This window comes from Mus caroli, unplaced genomic scaffold, assembly GCF_978045245.1.
Source record: "Mus caroli unplaced genomic scaffold, Mus_caroli_1 scaffold_13, whole genome shotgun sequence".
Taxonomy (NCBI): Eukaryota; Metazoa; Chordata; class Mammalia; order Rodentia; family Muridae; genus Mus; species Mus caroli.
The window spans coordinates 78,806,139-78,823,642 of NW_028227268.1; the positions used below are offsets into that span (position 1 = coordinate 78,806,139).

General features: G+C 41.8%; 1 protein-coding gene across 1 annotated transcript; it reads left to right on the plus strand.

Annotated features, from left to right (window-relative positions):
• The first annotated feature begins 560 nt into the window (after positions 1-560).
• Ublcp1 (ubiquitin like domain containing CTD phosphatase 1) lies at positions 561-16,013 on the plus strand. The gene is made up of 11 exons (XM_021176768.3): positions 561-659; positions 4,042-4,238; positions 4,960-5,051; positions 5,405-5,490; positions 5,568-5,683; positions 6,983-7,081; positions 9,002-9,039; positions 9,523-9,621; positions 12,218-12,334; positions 14,091-14,218; positions 14,968-16,013. Exons 2-11 carry the CDS (start codon positions 4,085-4,087, stop codon positions 14,993-14,995), a joined length of 957 nt encoding a protein of 318 aa, XP_021032427.1. The 5' UTR covers positions 561-659; positions 4,042-4,084; the 3' UTR covers positions 14,996-16,013.
• Positions 16,014-17,504: the final 1,491 nt, after the last annotated feature.

A 17,504-nucleotide genomic window follows, 5' to 3' on the forward strand; every position in this document is an offset into this window, starting at 1 on the left:
CGGTCTCTCGGTGTCTTCGAACGCTGCAGCATTTATTTCTATGAAAGCATGGCATTCTTCTGTAAAGAGAACTAGCTTTCCTTGCATTTAAGAAGGAGGCAAAGCAGGCACGAGTGGGTGGAGCCGACCGACACACAGATCTGGAACACCGTTGTCACACGGATATTTGTTCCTTGAGTGTTTGGATCACTTTGGCCGGCTTTCCCCTGGAGTGGGCAAATTATATTCCTGGCTCCTTGCGTCTCTAGAAAAGTCTCCTCTTCAGTCCTCAAAGTCGGCTTCATTCGGAACGCGACACTGCCACAGGAGTCACAGGGCTCCGCAAAGCTCAGCTCTGGTGGAAAAAAAAAAAAAAATCGCCACCGGGCCGGAGCATGCGCAGAACAGCCGGCGGCGGCCACCAGGAACCCTGAGGGGTCTCTTTCACAGAGGTCACAGTCTGGAAAACACTCGGCCGCCCGGGGCTCCGCAGGCGTCACATCGGAGGAGAAACCAAACAAGCGGCAGCCGCATTTCTCCCTCCCCTACAATACATTTCCGGTCTCAACCACACTTCCGGTCCGCCCGCCGGTTCCGGTCCCGCCCCTCGCTTCCGGTCTCCTTAGGTTCCGCTGCGGCCGGCTTTTTCGTCCGCTGTAGCTGGTTCCGCCGCGCTCCAGGTGAGAGGACGCGGGGTTCTCCGGCGCGCCTGCCTGTGAAGGCGACGCTGCGGCCGGGGGATGCCACTGAACTGCATGCGCCCCGTGGTTTGTCTCGCTGTGGTCCGGGTGGGCTGGGACCGCAGCTGTCCCGCCTGGCCCCCAGAGGCCCCTGTCCCGGCGCGCTGCGGGTCGTGGCCGCCGCCTTCGCATCCGGCCTTCTCACCTGACCCCAAGGCTGCCCACGTCCCAGAATGTTCTGCGTCCGCGGGCCTCGTCCCCCGCTCCTGCAGGGTCTGTCTTGTCCTCCCCTCACGCGGGTTGTCGAAGGCGTCCGAGGCAGCTTGTTTCTGAGTCTCTGCCTGTCTTGGGATGCTCCCGGGGCAGTCCCGGCTGCACCCCGCGCGGCTCCTGCGGGCCCCCGCGGTCCAGCACCGCACGCTCACTCTTGCCGGGCTGGATGAAAAGTTCACACTGTCACTTTTGAAATTGCCGCCGTTGGCTGCTTTTCGTGATGCGGTGTTGGGCGAGAGTCGCTGTGACTTATTTTGCAGGATTCTAATCTGTACAGTGAGGTCGCTTGTTAGTCCAGGATTGTGAAGATTAAGATAGTGATAGTTAACGTGCTCAGCCCTCACTGCTACCGTTCTCCTAGCTCCTCACGGCTTATCAAATGCAGTCAGGTGTTAGCGCTTATCAAAACACATACATGTGAACTGACTCATCTCGGGGTTTGGAAGGCTGAGGGCCAGAGAGGTAAGAGACTAGGCAAACCCAACACAGGATGTTAGGCAGAACTCCAGTATAAACATACGTTGATTACATATGCCATAAAAATGTCCTCTTTGAGTTGGATCGCCATCACCACCCACCCCCACCCCCCAATTTGGGGGACAAATGTGATAAACCATTAGAATTGTATGAGAAAGTATAAAAATGCCCATGCTTTTTTGTCCTGCATGATTCTCAGTAGTGATGAAGTGAGATTCAAAAATTAAAAAAAGTTTTAAAAACTTAAGCGGGAAAGGTTTGTATAACCTTTTTTTCCTATGCCCAGGGTCTTGGGGCATTTGTCAACTTGTTACCATTTGTGGCACAAGTTCTTTATGAAGTAGTGCCTGTTGTTAAGTGCATGGGGCCCATTGGCAGGTTTTTCTAAAACCGGTAACAGAAGAGCCCAGAGGAGTTGCATGCTCAGCCTTAGGCATGCTTCAGAGGTGGTAGAAAAAGACTGGTTAAAGTGGACATTGTTAGTTCCCTTTCCTTACTCTGATGATACTTCCAAGAAGTCTTCGTCAAATTTAAGTCAGTGGTATTGGTTGAGAACCACTGGTCAAAAAACTCTGATGGTCTCCAGACTACCCTGCCAGTCCAAGCACAGGTTAGCTCAGCACAGCTCAGCACAGCTAGAAGCCTTCCTAGCTCTTACGAACAATCATTCCTGTTTCTGTGTCTTACAGATTTCAAATTGACCCCCACATGCCTTTTTAGCCAAGGTCATAAAACTTCTTAGGGCAGATTCTGCCTAAAGTGGCATCGTTGTCCTAAGTTAGCATGCTTGCAGGTTTTATGCAGAACATTAACATGAGTAAGTAAGTCTAAGTGGGACTCTAAAGGGAAACGGGGAAGCCAATGTGAATATGGATTTGGTACGCTTTTTGAAGCACAGTAATAGATTTTCCATGTTAAGTCTTTGCAGATTGTTAATTAAAATTTACCTTCTCTCAGAATTGGTTGTAATGATTACATGAATTATGTGATCAAATACTTCATCACCCATGCGAAAGCGCTGCAAAAACGCCAGTGGTCTGAGATTCAGGAACTCAGTGCTCTGACCCATGAAGGAAGTGAGGTTATAAGTGTTGACAGCTTAATGGGACAAGCAACCTGTGTTTAGTTGTTAGGGAGAATAGCAGCTGCCATGTAACATTTCTGTGGTTGGATCTGTATGAGCGCATTAAAAAAAAAAAAATCCTACAGTTTGATGCTTTGACTCCTGTAGATGGACTCTGAGTTAGACAGCTATGACATACTGGATTTAGGATGTGGTGAGATTTAGTCAGGGAACCAACACCAGTTTTGCGCATGTTGAGTAGATTATGTAGCTGTTTCTTTTCCTTTTTTAAAAATTAGATATGTTCTTTATTTACATTCCAAATGTTCTCCCCTTTCCTAGTTTTCCCCTCCAAAAATTCACTATCCCCTTAACCCCTGGCCCTGCTCACCAACCTACCCACACTCCCACTTCCTGGTCCTGGCATTCTCCTATATTGGGGCATAGAACCTTCACAGGACCAAGGGCCTCTCCTCCCATTGATGACCGACTAGGCCATCCTCTGCTACATATGCAGCTAGAGCCATGAGTCCCCTCCATGTGTTTTCTTTGGCTTGTGGTTTAGTCCCTGGGAGCTCTGGATATACGGTTAGTTCATATTGTTGTTCCTCCTATGGGGCTGCAAACCCCTTCAGCTCCTTCATTAGGGACCCTGTGCTTTTTCCAATGGATGGCTGTGAGTATCCACTTCTCTATTAGTCAGGCACTGGCAGAGCCTCTCAGGAGACAGCTATATCAGGCTCCTTTCAGCTGGGGGAACAAAATGCCTATGGAAGGAGTTACAGAGACAAAGTTCGAAGCAGAGATGGAAGAAATGACTATCCAGAGACTTTCCTACCTGGGTACCCATAAACAACCACTGCACCCAGACACTATTGCAGATGTAGCTGTTTTTGTAATGGCAAAGAGGGATATTCTTATCAGACACCTTAATTACATGAGATGATCTTCGTACATCTGGTCAGTTCATAAAACTTAAAACACATAGTGGTATATAATCTAGGACTGCCTGAAACATAATAAACGTTCAGCTTTTGAGTTATTTTAAGAAGTACGGAGTTTACCAGGCACTATGTGAGTTAGAAATGTGAACCGATTTACTCTTCATAAGAACCCTAATATACAAATCGTATGCCTTTGTTTTGCAGATAGGAAAGGCATATGCTAAGCGAAATAGTCAGATAGTAAATGGGAAATCTAGACTCTAAGCCCAGATAGTTTGCTCAGGGTTCAGTGCTAATGAATGCCTCTAACGTTCATTGAACACAGATGTCCGTGGTGGAGGGACTTGCCTCTCCAGCATACATCCAGCCAAACAGCAGCAGGGTAGGTAGCTCATTGGTCCTCTCTAGGTGAACAAGAGGAGGAGTCTGAAAGAGTGGTAGGAAATACTAACGTTAAGCCAAAACAAGTAGGAAAATTGTCACGTGTAGAATTCGGGGAGGTCCTCTCTGAGGAGGCACAGTTATCTCTACCATCAGACTATATAGCAGAGTTCAGGCTGCACATACAAGTTTGTGTTTGACCTGTCAGTTTTCATTTCCTCGTTTGCATGTGCCTGTCTCCTAGGTGTTTTGTTCCGACAGAAAGTCCTGCTTCATATGCGTGAAGAATGGCACTCCCCATCATAGTGAAATGGGGTGGGCAGGAATACTCAGTGACCACGCTCTCAGAAGATGATACTGTGCTGGATCTTAAGCAGTTTCTCAAGACCCTTACGGGAGTGCTCCCAGAGCGCCAGAAACTACTAGGGCTCAAAGTCAAAGGTAATGCCCACTGCATGGTTTCCACGCTGACAGTTAGGAGGTTTCATATATGCCATTGTAGGTTGTTTTTTTTTTTTTTCAAAGAAATCTTTTAAAAAATTTTTTAAAAGATTTCTTTTTATTTTCCTAACTTGTTTAAGTGGTAAAAATTGGATTAATGAACTTAGTTGAAAATACCACCACTGTTTGGATGATGTTGGTTCCCCTGACAGTTGATATTTACTTGTTAAGGCACAGAAATCCCAGCTGAATCATTTATTTCTGGCATCTGCACTTTACCTTTCATTATGTCTTGGGCCTTATATTCTCCTCAGATTGTGTCTCCTTTCAGAAGTGGAGATTATGTTTTATTGGCATTGTTCCTTCCTAGCTTCCCTGTATCTTTTGTGCCATTGACAGGTGAGTTTGGAGGAATAGAGAGTCTGTAGGTTTGTCTTTGGCTTCAGGGCCTCTAAGACAGCACTTGCTTTATCTTGAGCTTTGCTTAGTACACTAATGGGCCAGATGGGACTCAGGGACCCAACCCTTGTATGACTTGTGACTTACTGTGCTAGATAACATATTTAGTAGTAATGATTTTTATTTTCTTCTTTAATGTAAGGGAAAAAAAAATAAACCTCAAACTATCAGACCCGTCAATCAACGTATGGCTTTTATGTAATGGAATAGTGACTCAGCACCTGAACCTTGGTGAGAAAACAGTCATTTGCTTGTCTTGTAGGCAAACCTGCAGAAAATGATGTTAAGCTTGGAGCTCTCAAACTGAAACCAAATACTAAAATCATGATGATGGGAACTCGTGAGGAGAGCTTGGTAAATGTTTACTTTTGTTACCAGATGACTTTTGGAGGTGTTGTGATGCGATGATGTGCGCGTACTATTATAGTGTAGTTTAAATTGTGGTGAAACTTGCCATCTAATGATCAGTGAAAAATAACTGCACAGTGAGTGTGGTATTAACTCTGCAGAATTAAGTAGTGGGATATTTTAGTATGTAGTTAGTTATAAGTATATGCAACCAGTGTGGTAAAATTTAACATGGCAGATCTGCCCACGGGACATACAGAATGAGCAGTTAACAGTGGGATTTTCCCACCATGTTTGCTTGAGCTCAAATTCCCAATACTTGTTTGTTACGGTGAAACACAACTTTCCTGTCTTAATAGGAAGATGTCTTATGTCCTCCTCCTGACAATGATGATGTCATCAATGATTTTGACATTGAAGATGAAGTAGTTGAAGTAGAAAATAGGTAAGTGCTTTTGGCCTTCAAAGACGTTGTCCCGTGGGAAGAGAGGAGGTCGTCACCCTGTTGCCCATTTCTCTTAGGGAGGAAAACCTCCTGAAGGTCTCTCGCAGAGTCAAGGAGTACAAGGTGGAGGTGCTGAACCCGCCCCGGGAGGGCAAGAAGCTCCTGGTGCTGGATGTTGACTATACACTATTTGGTGAGTCTGTCCAGGTGCCTGCATGCTCTTTTACCCGTAACAGTTTTGTTGTCCCCCAGCATCTCAGTGTGCACATGAAGTATTTAAAGCTTCCTTTATTGTTACAGAAGCAAATCATTCACTTTAGGAAATAACAGATGAGCAAACGAAGGCATTACCTGAAAATTTAAGAACAAAAGATGGCCACATTTAATAGTTTGATATGTTTTTTTTAAATGTGTTTGTATGTATCTTTTTTTTTTTGTTATTGCTATGAATCACACACTGTGCTGACCAGTTTTTATGCCAGCTTGACTCAAGCCAGGGTCATCTGGGAAGAAGAAATCTTAATAAAGAAAATGTCTCCATATCATTGGCCTATAGGCAACACTCTGGTGCGTTTTCTTGACTGGAGGCCTCTGCTTATTGTGGGTGGTGCCTCCCCTAGGCTGGTTTTTCTGGATGCTATAAGAAGGCAGGCTGAACAAGCCATGGGAACAAGGCAGTAAGTGGCATTCTTCCATGGCTTCTGCTACAGTTCCTGCCCTGAATTCCTACTGTGACTTCTATCCATGAGGGACCGTCACCTGAGAGCTGTAAGAGAGCTTTGTGTTCATGGTCGTCTATTGCAGCAATAGAAACCCCAGCTAAGCCTCCTATAAATATCTGTATGCACATAGGTGTTCGTGGGGCACTGGATATGGATGTGACCTAATTTAACCAACCATAAACTTTTATGAGGACTATTTTAAAAATAGTGTTTTATATTTTACCCTTGTTTTCTGTTTAAGTATATTCAGGCACCTTTCTTAAATTTAAAATTACTGATTTTAATCGAAAAAGAAAGGCATTCATTTTATCTTCTTGTGCTGGCAATAAATAATTTCTGATGCTAGAATTTTCTTGCTTGTAACCCTAAATGTTAAATGTTTTGTAACTTAATGTGCACTTTGTTTAAGAATTAACCAACTGTTGTGCAGTGAAGTTGATTTTCTCAGGATGATAATTGTATGTGAGTATGGGGGCCTTAGTGTTCCTTATTGTAAATAATATTCAAACTCAGTAAGAAAAGTGTCCAGCAGGTCATGGAAGCCTGAATTCTCTGTGCTCTTTGCTGCACATTATACAGAATTGGTCTACTGATGCTGCAGGTCACAGGTGTCAAATTCTGTGTTTTGTAAAACATCTACTTGTCCTCAGTGTCTTTCAGTTTCCTGTGCTTTGCAGCTGAGTGTATTGTAGCTCATAGACTACTTTGTATACCCAGTACTTGTCCCAGATAATAAACTAATAATGTTTTTATGATCCACTTTCTTTTAGATCATAGGTCTTGTGCAGAGACTGGGGTAGAGTTAATGAGACCATATCTTCATGAATTTCTAACATCTGCATATGAAGATTATGACATTGTTATTTGGTGTAAGCTTAATTTTCTTTATTAGATTTCTATGGAAATAAGGTGGTTACTTATACTATCCTACTGTATAAAGCATGACTTAAAAAGACTTGTTAAATGTAAATGTTTTCTCTTTTTAAGTAAATTTCTAAAATGATGTTTGACTTTCTTACATTATTATATGAAGTACATGTATATTTGCTTAGACATAGGTGAATATAGGATAAGAATAGACCATGGTGTTAGAATAAAAGTAGCTATTTATTTGTTTTTGCAGTTGGGGGTGAACTAGGGCTTTGTGCGTACACTAGGTACTCTGCACTGAGCTATACTCCAAGCCCTTACTTCAGTGCTTCCTTCCCTTTCTTTACTCTAGTTTCAAGATATTTCGAGACAGACTTCTTTTTTTTTTTTTTTTTAAAGATAAATCTTAGTGATGGACAGAATGAAGACAGTGTGACTTGCTTCAGGAAAAATGAATACACAACAGAAGCAGGGCTTGTTAGGTTGAGGTCTGGACGTTGAAGTACACGCAGACCCGCAATACAGTAGGAACTTAAGTGTTACTAAGGACATGTGTTGAGTTTAGTTGACATCTTCTTCCCATGTCCTGATCATTGAAGCTAAGCACTGATTGCCATCCCACCCCCTATAAACACTTGAAGCTCTTTGGCAGTTTCATAATCAGAGAGTTTCCCTGAATGGAATAAGATCCCATCAAGTATAAGAGTGTGCAGTCGGCATTGATGAGAGGCCAGACAGTGCAGTCTGTAAGCTTCCTTGCTGCCTTCCTTGTGATTCAGAGTCTTTCCCTTGCTCAGTGACACTGAGCTCACAACTCTTTGGATTAAAAACATGATCAGAATGTGCTGATTTTATTGTTCAATTTGGTAGAAGAGAGCTCACTGAAGCAATTTTCTTTTTTAGCATTTTGGCATGACATAGGACAAAAGGAAGTCAGTTTCACTAAGTTTGACTTAGACTTTTAGACAACCTTTATAGTCATATATTTAAAAATAAGTGGTAAATTATTTTATTGTTGTAGATTGAAAGGGGTACTTCACTTTGGAGCTAAACACACTAGGATATTAAGTGTATCCTTTGTGAAATCAGGCAGGGCATGTAATCTCTGTGAGCCTCACGCTCTTCACCTCAAGGTAGTAACCTGGCCTATATTTTAGATGGATTGTAAGAATAGATGTCCCCGTGTGGTAACCAGCACCACTGCTAACATACAAGGATTACTTCACAATGAACAAGTATTTTACTCTATCTCCTTGTTTTTCATCTATAAATTACATGTAGAACAGGTACTAGGCTAACTTTTTCTTACTAATGTTTTCATTGTAGATAGGACACTTTAAACTTAGAGTTTTACTGCATGGAAAGTGCAAGTTGAGAGCAGGAGAGCATGGAAAGATGAGAGTGACTTTCCTGTCAGTGATTGTCAGTCAGCGTTTATGGGAGCAGACATGGAATGAAGAGGGACTGTATGTATTTGTCTCTGCTCCTTTTAAGGTGCTGGGCTTAGTGAGCTTAATTTGGAAGCCTGACAAAGTACACATCGTCATTAGTCCTGACTGGTCTGCCACACGTTAGTTAGTGTGCGTGCTCTGCTACTCCACGTGCTTATGCATTGCCTGGTCTGCTGCCCTGCTGCCAGAGAGACGGGATTTACTCGTCTCACACTGACTGTGGAATGAACAAATAGTGGCAGGGCTGATTTAAAAGGAGTCTGGGTTTTACTGTAATGGTCACCTCTGTCTTATAAATTAAAGTGGTTTAAGTTTTATACTTTTTAGAAGACACACTAAAGTAAGTTTATTCATGATGTTTTAACAATTGTGGTCTTGCTTAAGAAGCTTATTTATTCAGAAGAAAAAAATTTTTAAAAATGAAACTCAAAACTTTTCATATGTATTGTATTATTCCTCATGTTTTAGCTGCAACAAATATGAAGTGGATTGAAGCTAAAATGAAAGTAAGTGTTAGAAACAAGCCATTTCACAATGCTTTGAAATCACATTTGACAGAATAAGGTTCTAGAACCAAAATAAATTTCGCTTCTTTTGGCTATCTTTTAGTAGATACAGAATGCCAGTTTTGGGAGTAGAGGTGTGTGTGAGCTTGCTTAATGGTGGATTCATCTGAATGCCTAAGCTGTTTACCAGAAAAAGCTAAGGCCCCTTTTACCGCCCTTATTTTGCAGTAATGTTTGTTTTGCCCTTTGCTCTGGTGTGTGATACTGACGAGCTCATTCATTTCTAAAATGGTCAGTTAGGAATGAATCCACTTCTGGTTTACTCACTGACACAGTTCAGCAAACCAGTACTTTTGCTGTTGTGTAGCAAACTGTAGCTGCCATTGCTGTAGAAATTGGCTTGAGAATTTTGCAACTAGAATGCTCAGAAAGTCTGGGATTTTCCACATTTGTATTTTCACCGCATGAATGTTTGTGTTATAGGAGCTGGGTGTGAGCACAAATGCCAACTATAAGATTACCTTCATGCTGGACAGTGCGGCCATGATCACTGTGCACACGCCCCGGAGAGGGCTCATTGACGTAAGTCTGTGACTGTGGGCAACGATGACTGTACTTTCAGATAGTGCACTTTCTGTATTGAAGCTGACAGAAAAAAAAAAAAAAAACAAACCTACAAAGAATTTAGAATTTCATCTGAACAAGTAGTAAAATGACAGTTGAATGTTGACAGAGACATAGTATTTAAAAGATTTTTAACGGTTAGGAGGCAGGCAGATCTTTCTGTGTTCAAAGCTAGGCATGGTCTACATAGTGAATTCCAGGCCAGTGAGGGCTATATATAATGAGACCCTATCTCAAAAATTAAATTTAATGAATTAATTTTAAAAAATTAAAAAATGAATTATAATGATGCAATTAAGGATACTGGAGGACTATCAAGAAAGGAACTGCGTCAAGGCTGTGATAATGGCAGTGAAGTATTGTCAGACAAGGTAGATGAGAAAAACACTGAACATTAGCAAGAAGCATGCTGAAACAAAGCAAGTTCTGCTCACTCTTCTCTAGAAGAAGCTGCTGCACTATAGTACAGGGATCAGGTTGCACATGTACCCCTAGAAAATACCAGCAGTTCATCAGAGAAGAGGATCAGGCTTTAAATTGGCTAATTTTAATATGGTTGACTCCTCAAGTGACTGCTTCTACAAGGCCCTGCAACAGGCATGGTTAGAGAGATAAGGGACCTGTCATCCATGCCTTTTGAAAACAACCTAGGAATGGAGAGAGGTTAGCATGGGTGCTGTCAGAGGTAAAATAAGTCGTCTTAAGTATGTGAGGACTTGCTCAGTGCACACACCAAGGGAGAAGTAGAATTATGACCTACTGCATACCTTCTGCAGTCTAAGTGTTAGAGAGCTTGGGAAATGCTAAGCACAGCAGGGTTGTAATAGTTGTACATCGAAGGACAGCTAACTGCCCTTGGCTAAGAATGAGAGCTGGGTTTGGTGCAGTGTGCTGTAATCCTCTTACTCCATTGATGTAGTAGAGTAGTTAAGGACTCAAGTAGGAGTATCTAGGTGGCATTGGCAGGCCAGTGAGAATGGGTCTTAGCCTTGTGTCCTATATAGTCTCTTCAGCTTAGTGGTGAATTTGCTGAGGCAGTTTTTTATTTAAAAAACAAAACAAAACAAGCCTGGAGATAAATAAATCAGACTGTCTAGTATCTGATTTGGAAATTTCCTTTGTGCCTTTCTGTATTTTCAGATTATTCTATGGTCAGCAATGTTAGAAAACGAATTTTTAAAAAGTAGTCTATGTTTGAGGGAACGGGTGTGCTAGACTTAATTTCCAAGCAGATGTGGGATCTTGTCTTGTTCGGTCCTGGTGTCTTTGAACAGTCTTGTCCGGGAACATCCTGAGACAAGTTCCCTGCAAACCCCTAGATTCTGCCTTATTGTGTTTCTATATTCTTGTCTCAGGAATTAGGCAGTTTTGTTTCAAGAATAAACAAATAGAAAATAATTTAGGTGAAAAAAATGTTTAGCAACATTTAAATAGTAATTCATAGGGAAGAAAAAGTCATGTTAGACCAAGGAGGAGCGGAGGCCCCTGGGACAGCGTTTCTCTCCTGGCTGCTGAGTCCTGACATCACTGAGTGGGATTCCTGCCACTAACTAAGAATCTGCTTTTTAAAATGTAGTTAAGGCATTTTTCTCAATGTTTTATTCATTTGCATTTATTCTTCAAAATAAAGTCAGGTTTATAGTTATTGAACTCATCTTCCTAGGACTGCATTGCTCAACCTGGGGGGCAAGACCCCTTTGAGGGTTGAAAGATCCTTTCACCGGGGCCACCTAAGACCATCAGAAAACACAGATGTTTTATTATATACAGTATTATATATTACAGTACTTAACAAAATTATAGTTATGAAGTAGCAGTGAAAATAATTGTGTGGTTGGGGGGTCATCACAACGTGAGGAACTGTATTAAAGGGTCATAACTTTAGGAAGGTTGAGAACCACTGTCCGAGGAAGCTATTCCTCCATCTCATGCAGAGCTGATGACCCTTTTATAGAGAAGCATTGCTTTCATTTTTCATTGTGTTAGACTTTTGGAAATCTGTGTAGAAACCTTTGTAGTCCTAAAAACCAGGAATTAAAATTCTGCTGCTTTTTGAAGTTCATGGATCAAATGCTGTGGAAATCAGGCACCGGTATCATGATTTAAAGACAAAAATCAAAGGGACACAGAGGTAACCACCTGTGTTCCAGTGCTGAGGAGGCAGAGTCTGGAGGAATAGGAGTTTAAGGCCAACCTGGGCTGCAGAGTGAGACTCCAGAGACAGAGCTGAAGGGACACCACAGACAAAAGCCATGGATTTATTTTGCATTAGATGCCGAGATTATCAACTCCAGAGCTGTGTAGTTGTCCTCACTGAGAAGTTCCTAGTGAAAGGTCTTGAGAGAGGTGGCTGTTGATTAGTCTCTTTTGCCCAGAATCTTCATATGAAAATTGTATGGGGTGTTATGGTTGGGTTGGGTGGGTTGGACATGCGCAGATGCTCACAGGGTGCCTGGTGATTACTATTGCAGCCCCAGGCAGGAAGGAGCTTCCTTTACCTTAGGATGGGGGAACTGTTAATACAACTGAGTTAAATATAAACCTTTATTTTAAGGTGAAGCCTCTTGGTGTCATTTGGGGAAAGTTTTCTGAATTCTACAGCAAAAAGAACACCATTATGTTCGATGACATAGGAAGAAATTTTCTAATGAATCCACAAAATGGACTGAAGGTAAGGCGGCTTTACTTGTTTAAGCTGGTGGGTGTAACCTGAGCTGTGGCATGTCCTGAAGTTTTAGATGATCTTTCAGTTAATAATGGATGAGTATTATTATTGCTCTTGTAAGATAATAGAGTGGAAAACTTTGTTGCCTAGTGTTTTGACTGTGCTGTGTCTTTTGTCTAGATACTTAATCATTGTGCTACAGTTGCTTATGGTATTTAACACAGGAACATGCGGTTTTGTGGCCTGGGAGCAGCATGCTAGACCATCAGGCTTAGGTGTATATAGAGTATATGCCGTGATTTTCATTCTAGGATGGAAAGTCAAGACTTGCTCAAAATCATGTATGCAATGGGTGTTTGACAGAATTTGGACAACTTCTGTGTGACTTGTTTCCTGGGTCAGTGATAATCTTCTCACAAGTCATATGAAATCTGTGTAGGAACTAGAGATATTTACCCTGTGGTGGAGAACTCTAGAGCTCGAGTGCTTCTGATGCTGCTAACATAGCTGCACGTGTAACACGGAGGTGCTCTGTGTTGTGTCAGCAGTGAGGATGTCTCCATGTGCTGTGCTGTGGATATCCTGGTGCTAAGAGGTTTTTTTTTTTTCTCTGTCCTGAACTACTTAGCCAGTTAGGTTCTGAGTACAGACAAGGATGGGAGTGTACAAAGTAGGTCCTTAAGCCTTTATAAATTAGTGAGTTGGTTTTAGCTGTGTAGTGAGTATAAGTCTCAGGAATGGTGACACAAGCCCTGGAGTTTATCCCTACAGATGTAGCCTGTCGGCTTGGGCGAGAAGCAAGTGTGCTCACTCTGTCCTCTGTCTTTTAGTACTCTGAAACAAACCCCAAACATTTTATTTAGAATTCAATGTAAAATGTGAAAGGCTATATTTAGTTGTATAAACATGTCTGAGCTGATCTTAAGAAAAGAAAAGTTATTAGGGAAATCATTCAGAAGTGTGTCAAATTAAATAACTCATAATTATAGTCAAGATTGAGTCTCTCACTAATGTTTGTGTTCCTGACTTTTATAGTTTGAAGTAATGCTTTTAAAATGAAATATTAATATTAGAAAATACATCAACCTTACAATTTGGGAGAACATAACTGACTGCCCTTTTTATGGAGACTGCTCTGTATAAATAAATGGCAAAGTGAAATGTTTATGACAAAATGTGGCAGAAAACTGGTATGAATGTGTAATAGTCTCAGCTTATAGAAGTGTAGAGTGGGGCCTACATGATGGCAGTTCCCTCCCCAGAATCCACATGGTGGAGGGGGAGAGCTGACTCCTGCAAGTGTCCTCTTTGTGTGCATATGGTATGCACAGACACACAGCAAATAAAGAGAGAAGGATAGAAAGCTCATGAGAGAGTGCTCTGGTAAAGATAACCCTGCTGTGCTCAGGCCAAGCTCAGATCTTAGCTGGCTCTGTCCACAATAGACAGTGGCAATGAAATGAGTTAGTGGAGAGCACTCAGGTGACGGAAGGACATGAAGTGTGAGCAGCATCGCTAGAGAGAAGTGGCTGTGCAGACCCCAGGCTAAGAGAGGCTGTGCTGTCAGTTAGGCTGAGATAGAATAGGTAGGTGGAAGAGCTTAAATAATACCCACAACTTCTTAGAAACTTAGGTGGTATGAGAGTCACTTGCACTGGTATTTTAGCCTCAGCAACTGACTGAAATGGTGGAGTAGCATAGGCTTTTGTTAACTTTCTTGCCACAGGATGAAGTTTGATGAGATTTGTTCATTTTCTGACAGATAAGGCCTTTTATGAAAGCTCATCTGAACCGTGATAAAGACAAGGAGCTGGTGAAGCTCACTCAGTACCTCAAGGAGATAGCCAAGCTTGATGACTTCCTGGAGCTGAATCACAAGTACTGGGAGAGGTAACTGCTAACTCTGTCGCTTTACTCTCGGGACCAATGAGTGAAAACACACTGGCAGTGCCAAACTCTGCTCTGAACTTTGTATGAGGTGGGGAAAGTCTGAAACCACTTTTTCAGTCTACTGGAGTCCCCTCAAAGGTATTTCCTCTAGCCCCTAACTTTTTCATAACCACATTCCTTCAGGTCTTTAATATTCCAGTAGTAGGAACTTGAGAAGCTGGAGTCACTTGGGACAGTAATCACCTTGCTCTCTGAATTCCCTACTCCTCCCACCATGATTCTTTAAGGCAAGGTCTCTGTGTGAGCTACAGCCTTCTCCTCTATGTTTTTGACTAGAGTCCTTTTATTGTTTGTTTTGTTAATATATTTTACGTGTGATATGTGTGCATTCATGTATGCCCTCCTTTAGTATCTTTTATTTCACTATATGCAGGAAAAATTAGATCTTTAGATGAACTCTGAGTTAATTAGAAATCACAACTCTATGTAACATTGGAATGTAGGCAGTGTGATGTGGTATCTGGTGCTTACAACCTCCCAAGGCTAATTGTAAATCTGAGCAGCCTGATTTGGTGACTGGCTTCACTTTGTGCCTGAGAAATACGAGGAACATAGCACTCCACAAGTAATTATAAACTGTACTCATCTTAAAAGGTCCGCCCTGAAATAAGTCCTTTGGCATGAGAGGTATATTGCTTTACTGAGCTTAGTCTGATTCTGTTTTGACGAGTTTCTCTCATTTCCTGCAGGTATCTATCAAAGAAGCAAGGACAGTAGATAGCAGTTACACTCAGAGTTGAAGATCCTGAGGTCTGTGGACCTCTGTTTCTTTGCTAGGGGTTACCACGGCTGTGCTGGACACTGAAGCAGATGCCAGCCTGCCTAGCTGTGGTCTTCCAATGCTTTGTAAACAAAGTGCTAAACAAACAAACAAACAAACAAACAAAAAGTTCTTTTCCCTCTATGTTAATTTACTCTTGAAGAATTGTTCTCTGGCATTAATTATTGAGGTGTTTCCCAAACCCTCTAAAAATGGAAAAAGGAAAGGAAAATGAAAAAAGGAGAAAAATATATCTACAATTGTCATCTTGCAACTTTGGAAATGAGTTTTGTCTTATGCTTTTCTGCTTTTGTCTCCTTGTATAATCAGCTGCCTGAGTCTGAGACCAAATCTGTCTTTAAACTAGCTAGTGCTTTCCCCCTTAAAACCAAAAGCAGCACCAAAAACCCCAGATGAGCTTCTCAGTAAAGACCTGGTTTGTTATGCTGAAAACTCGCAAGAGTTGTCCTTCCCTGTCAGAGTTTCTCTCCTGCAGTCTACCCGGAAGATCCTGAAGCTGGAGGTGTGCCAGTGCTCCTTAAGAATGAAGGACATCTGCATGATAAGGCTGTGCCCTACACGACAGGGACAGGACAAGCAGACTGAAATAACACTGCAGGACAAGGGCGAGTAGAAGCACTTCTGCCTAAAACTAGTTATGAGCACAGTTTACCACGGTAGTAAAAAGGCACCATCACCAACTCGACTCTCAGAAGCATGGATAGCATCTCTGCCTACTCCAGTTAGGTGTCATTGTAACTGCTAACACCGTTGCAGCAAACATCTAGCCATAAGATTAAAAATACCTGTTACTTGCAATGCTTAAGCCTGCAACTATGTATGTGACTGTTGTTTTATGTTGACAGTATTGCTTTATACAGTTCTTGTATTGGAAGGAATTGCTCCTTTTAAATGAACAGATGTACATTGTTCTTATGGGACTATTTCAGTGGTGTAAATAATAAATATCTTTTTTTAAAACATTGGTTATCTGTTTTATAATGTCTCAAATATTTTACCTCTTTGTCAGTTCACCAACCATGTTCAGGCAAGGACCTCTGAAAATTAAATGCAGAGGCAGAAAGAATTAGAGCTGAAGACCAGCTGCAACTATGATCTCAAACAAGTATGTGTGCTGTTCTGTGTATATCACTATACATTCAAAATGATTTTAGCAGCTAGATAACATGCATAATGAAAATAATTTATTAAAATGTTTCTTAAACATCTGGGAATTTTTAAAAGAAAATTTAAGGGCCAATAGTATGTTTACGTGTTTATTCATGTATGCATTGCCTTTGTCCTTTTCAGTTGCTCTTACTGATACACCAGGATCTGCCTGTCTGCCTCCCCAGTACTGGCTCAGTCCTGTGCACATCCCCAGTACAGAATGCTAGGCTCATTTTGCATTGTTTGGCTTTTTCCTCATGTGGATGTGTGGGTGCACATGGAGGCTAAAGGTTGACATTGGACACTTCCTTTAATAGCTCCCTACTTTACTTGAGGCAGGGTCTCTTGATGAATCAGGTAGAATAAATCTAAGCCAATTTACCAGCAGGGTTCTATCCCCTGTCTCTATCCCCTGAATGCTAGGATTACAGACTTTGCCATCTGTCTTGTGTGTAGGTGCTAGGGATCTGACCTCTCATCTTTAGTACGCAGATGGCAAGCACTCTACTCACTGAACGACCTCTAGCTCCTGTGAGTGCCAGTGATCTGAACACAGGTAGGTCCTCATGTTTATATGCAGGCCCTTCCATCTCCCCTGTCCTAGACTAGAGAAAACATTGAAGGTTAGTTTCATTTTCCATGTGTGATGACAGTTTATTGTTCCAAATAACAGAGAAGGGCTTCATACTTCACAGTGAGCTGCACATGAAAGATTAGTTATTAATTAACCTAGGTCAGGAAAGAACAAACACATTCTTAACAGAAGTGGAACCACATTTAGCCAGGTGGGGTTTTACATCTCCTACCAGTAGGTGGCACTCCAACCAAAGTCTGGAGCCAGTGTGTTACTAATCACTGAGGCCATTTGGGATCTTGAGCTTTGTGTGAATAATAATTTCACAAGGTATGAGACCCTTTATACCTTCTAACTCTTAAGACTTCTCTCTGTGACACACAGTTGACAGTTCAAAGGTGTATCTGCTAAAACTCACTTTTGCCACGCATAATTTTAAGATTAAAATAATTGATATTTAGGGGTGTACATTTAGTCTAATGACTATATAACATCTTGAAATCTTACATTCAGAGAGTGGTTTGAGATCCAGGAGCCCTTTAAGTTTGCATTAACAAACACTGGGATATTGAATTCTTTGTATCTATATATAGTAGCATTCAGGCCTATAGGTGAACAAGCAAGCAACTGAAGCATGTTCAATTATGGAAAGTGAACTAGTTGTCTTCTGTGGGGGTAGAGCTACAACAGAGGCAAGAGACTAGAAAAGCTGTAAAAAAAAT

What these genes read in the sequence shown, in the direction of transcription:
- Ublcp1 (XM_021176768.3), top strand. Translation starts at nt 4,085, where the DNA reads ATGGCACTCCCCATCATAGTGAAATGGGGTGGGCAGGAATACTCAGTG. An exon ending in TTATGACATTGTTATTTGGT is followed by an intron (nt 7,082 to 9,001) that starts GTAAGCTTAATT and finishes CTCATGTTTTAG; the next exon opens with CTGCAACAAATATGAAGTGG. An exon ending in GGATTGAAGCTAAAATGAAA is followed by an intron (nt 9,040 to 9,522) that starts GTAAGTGTTAGA and finishes TTTGTGTTATAG; the next exon opens with GAGCTGGGTGTGAGCACAAA.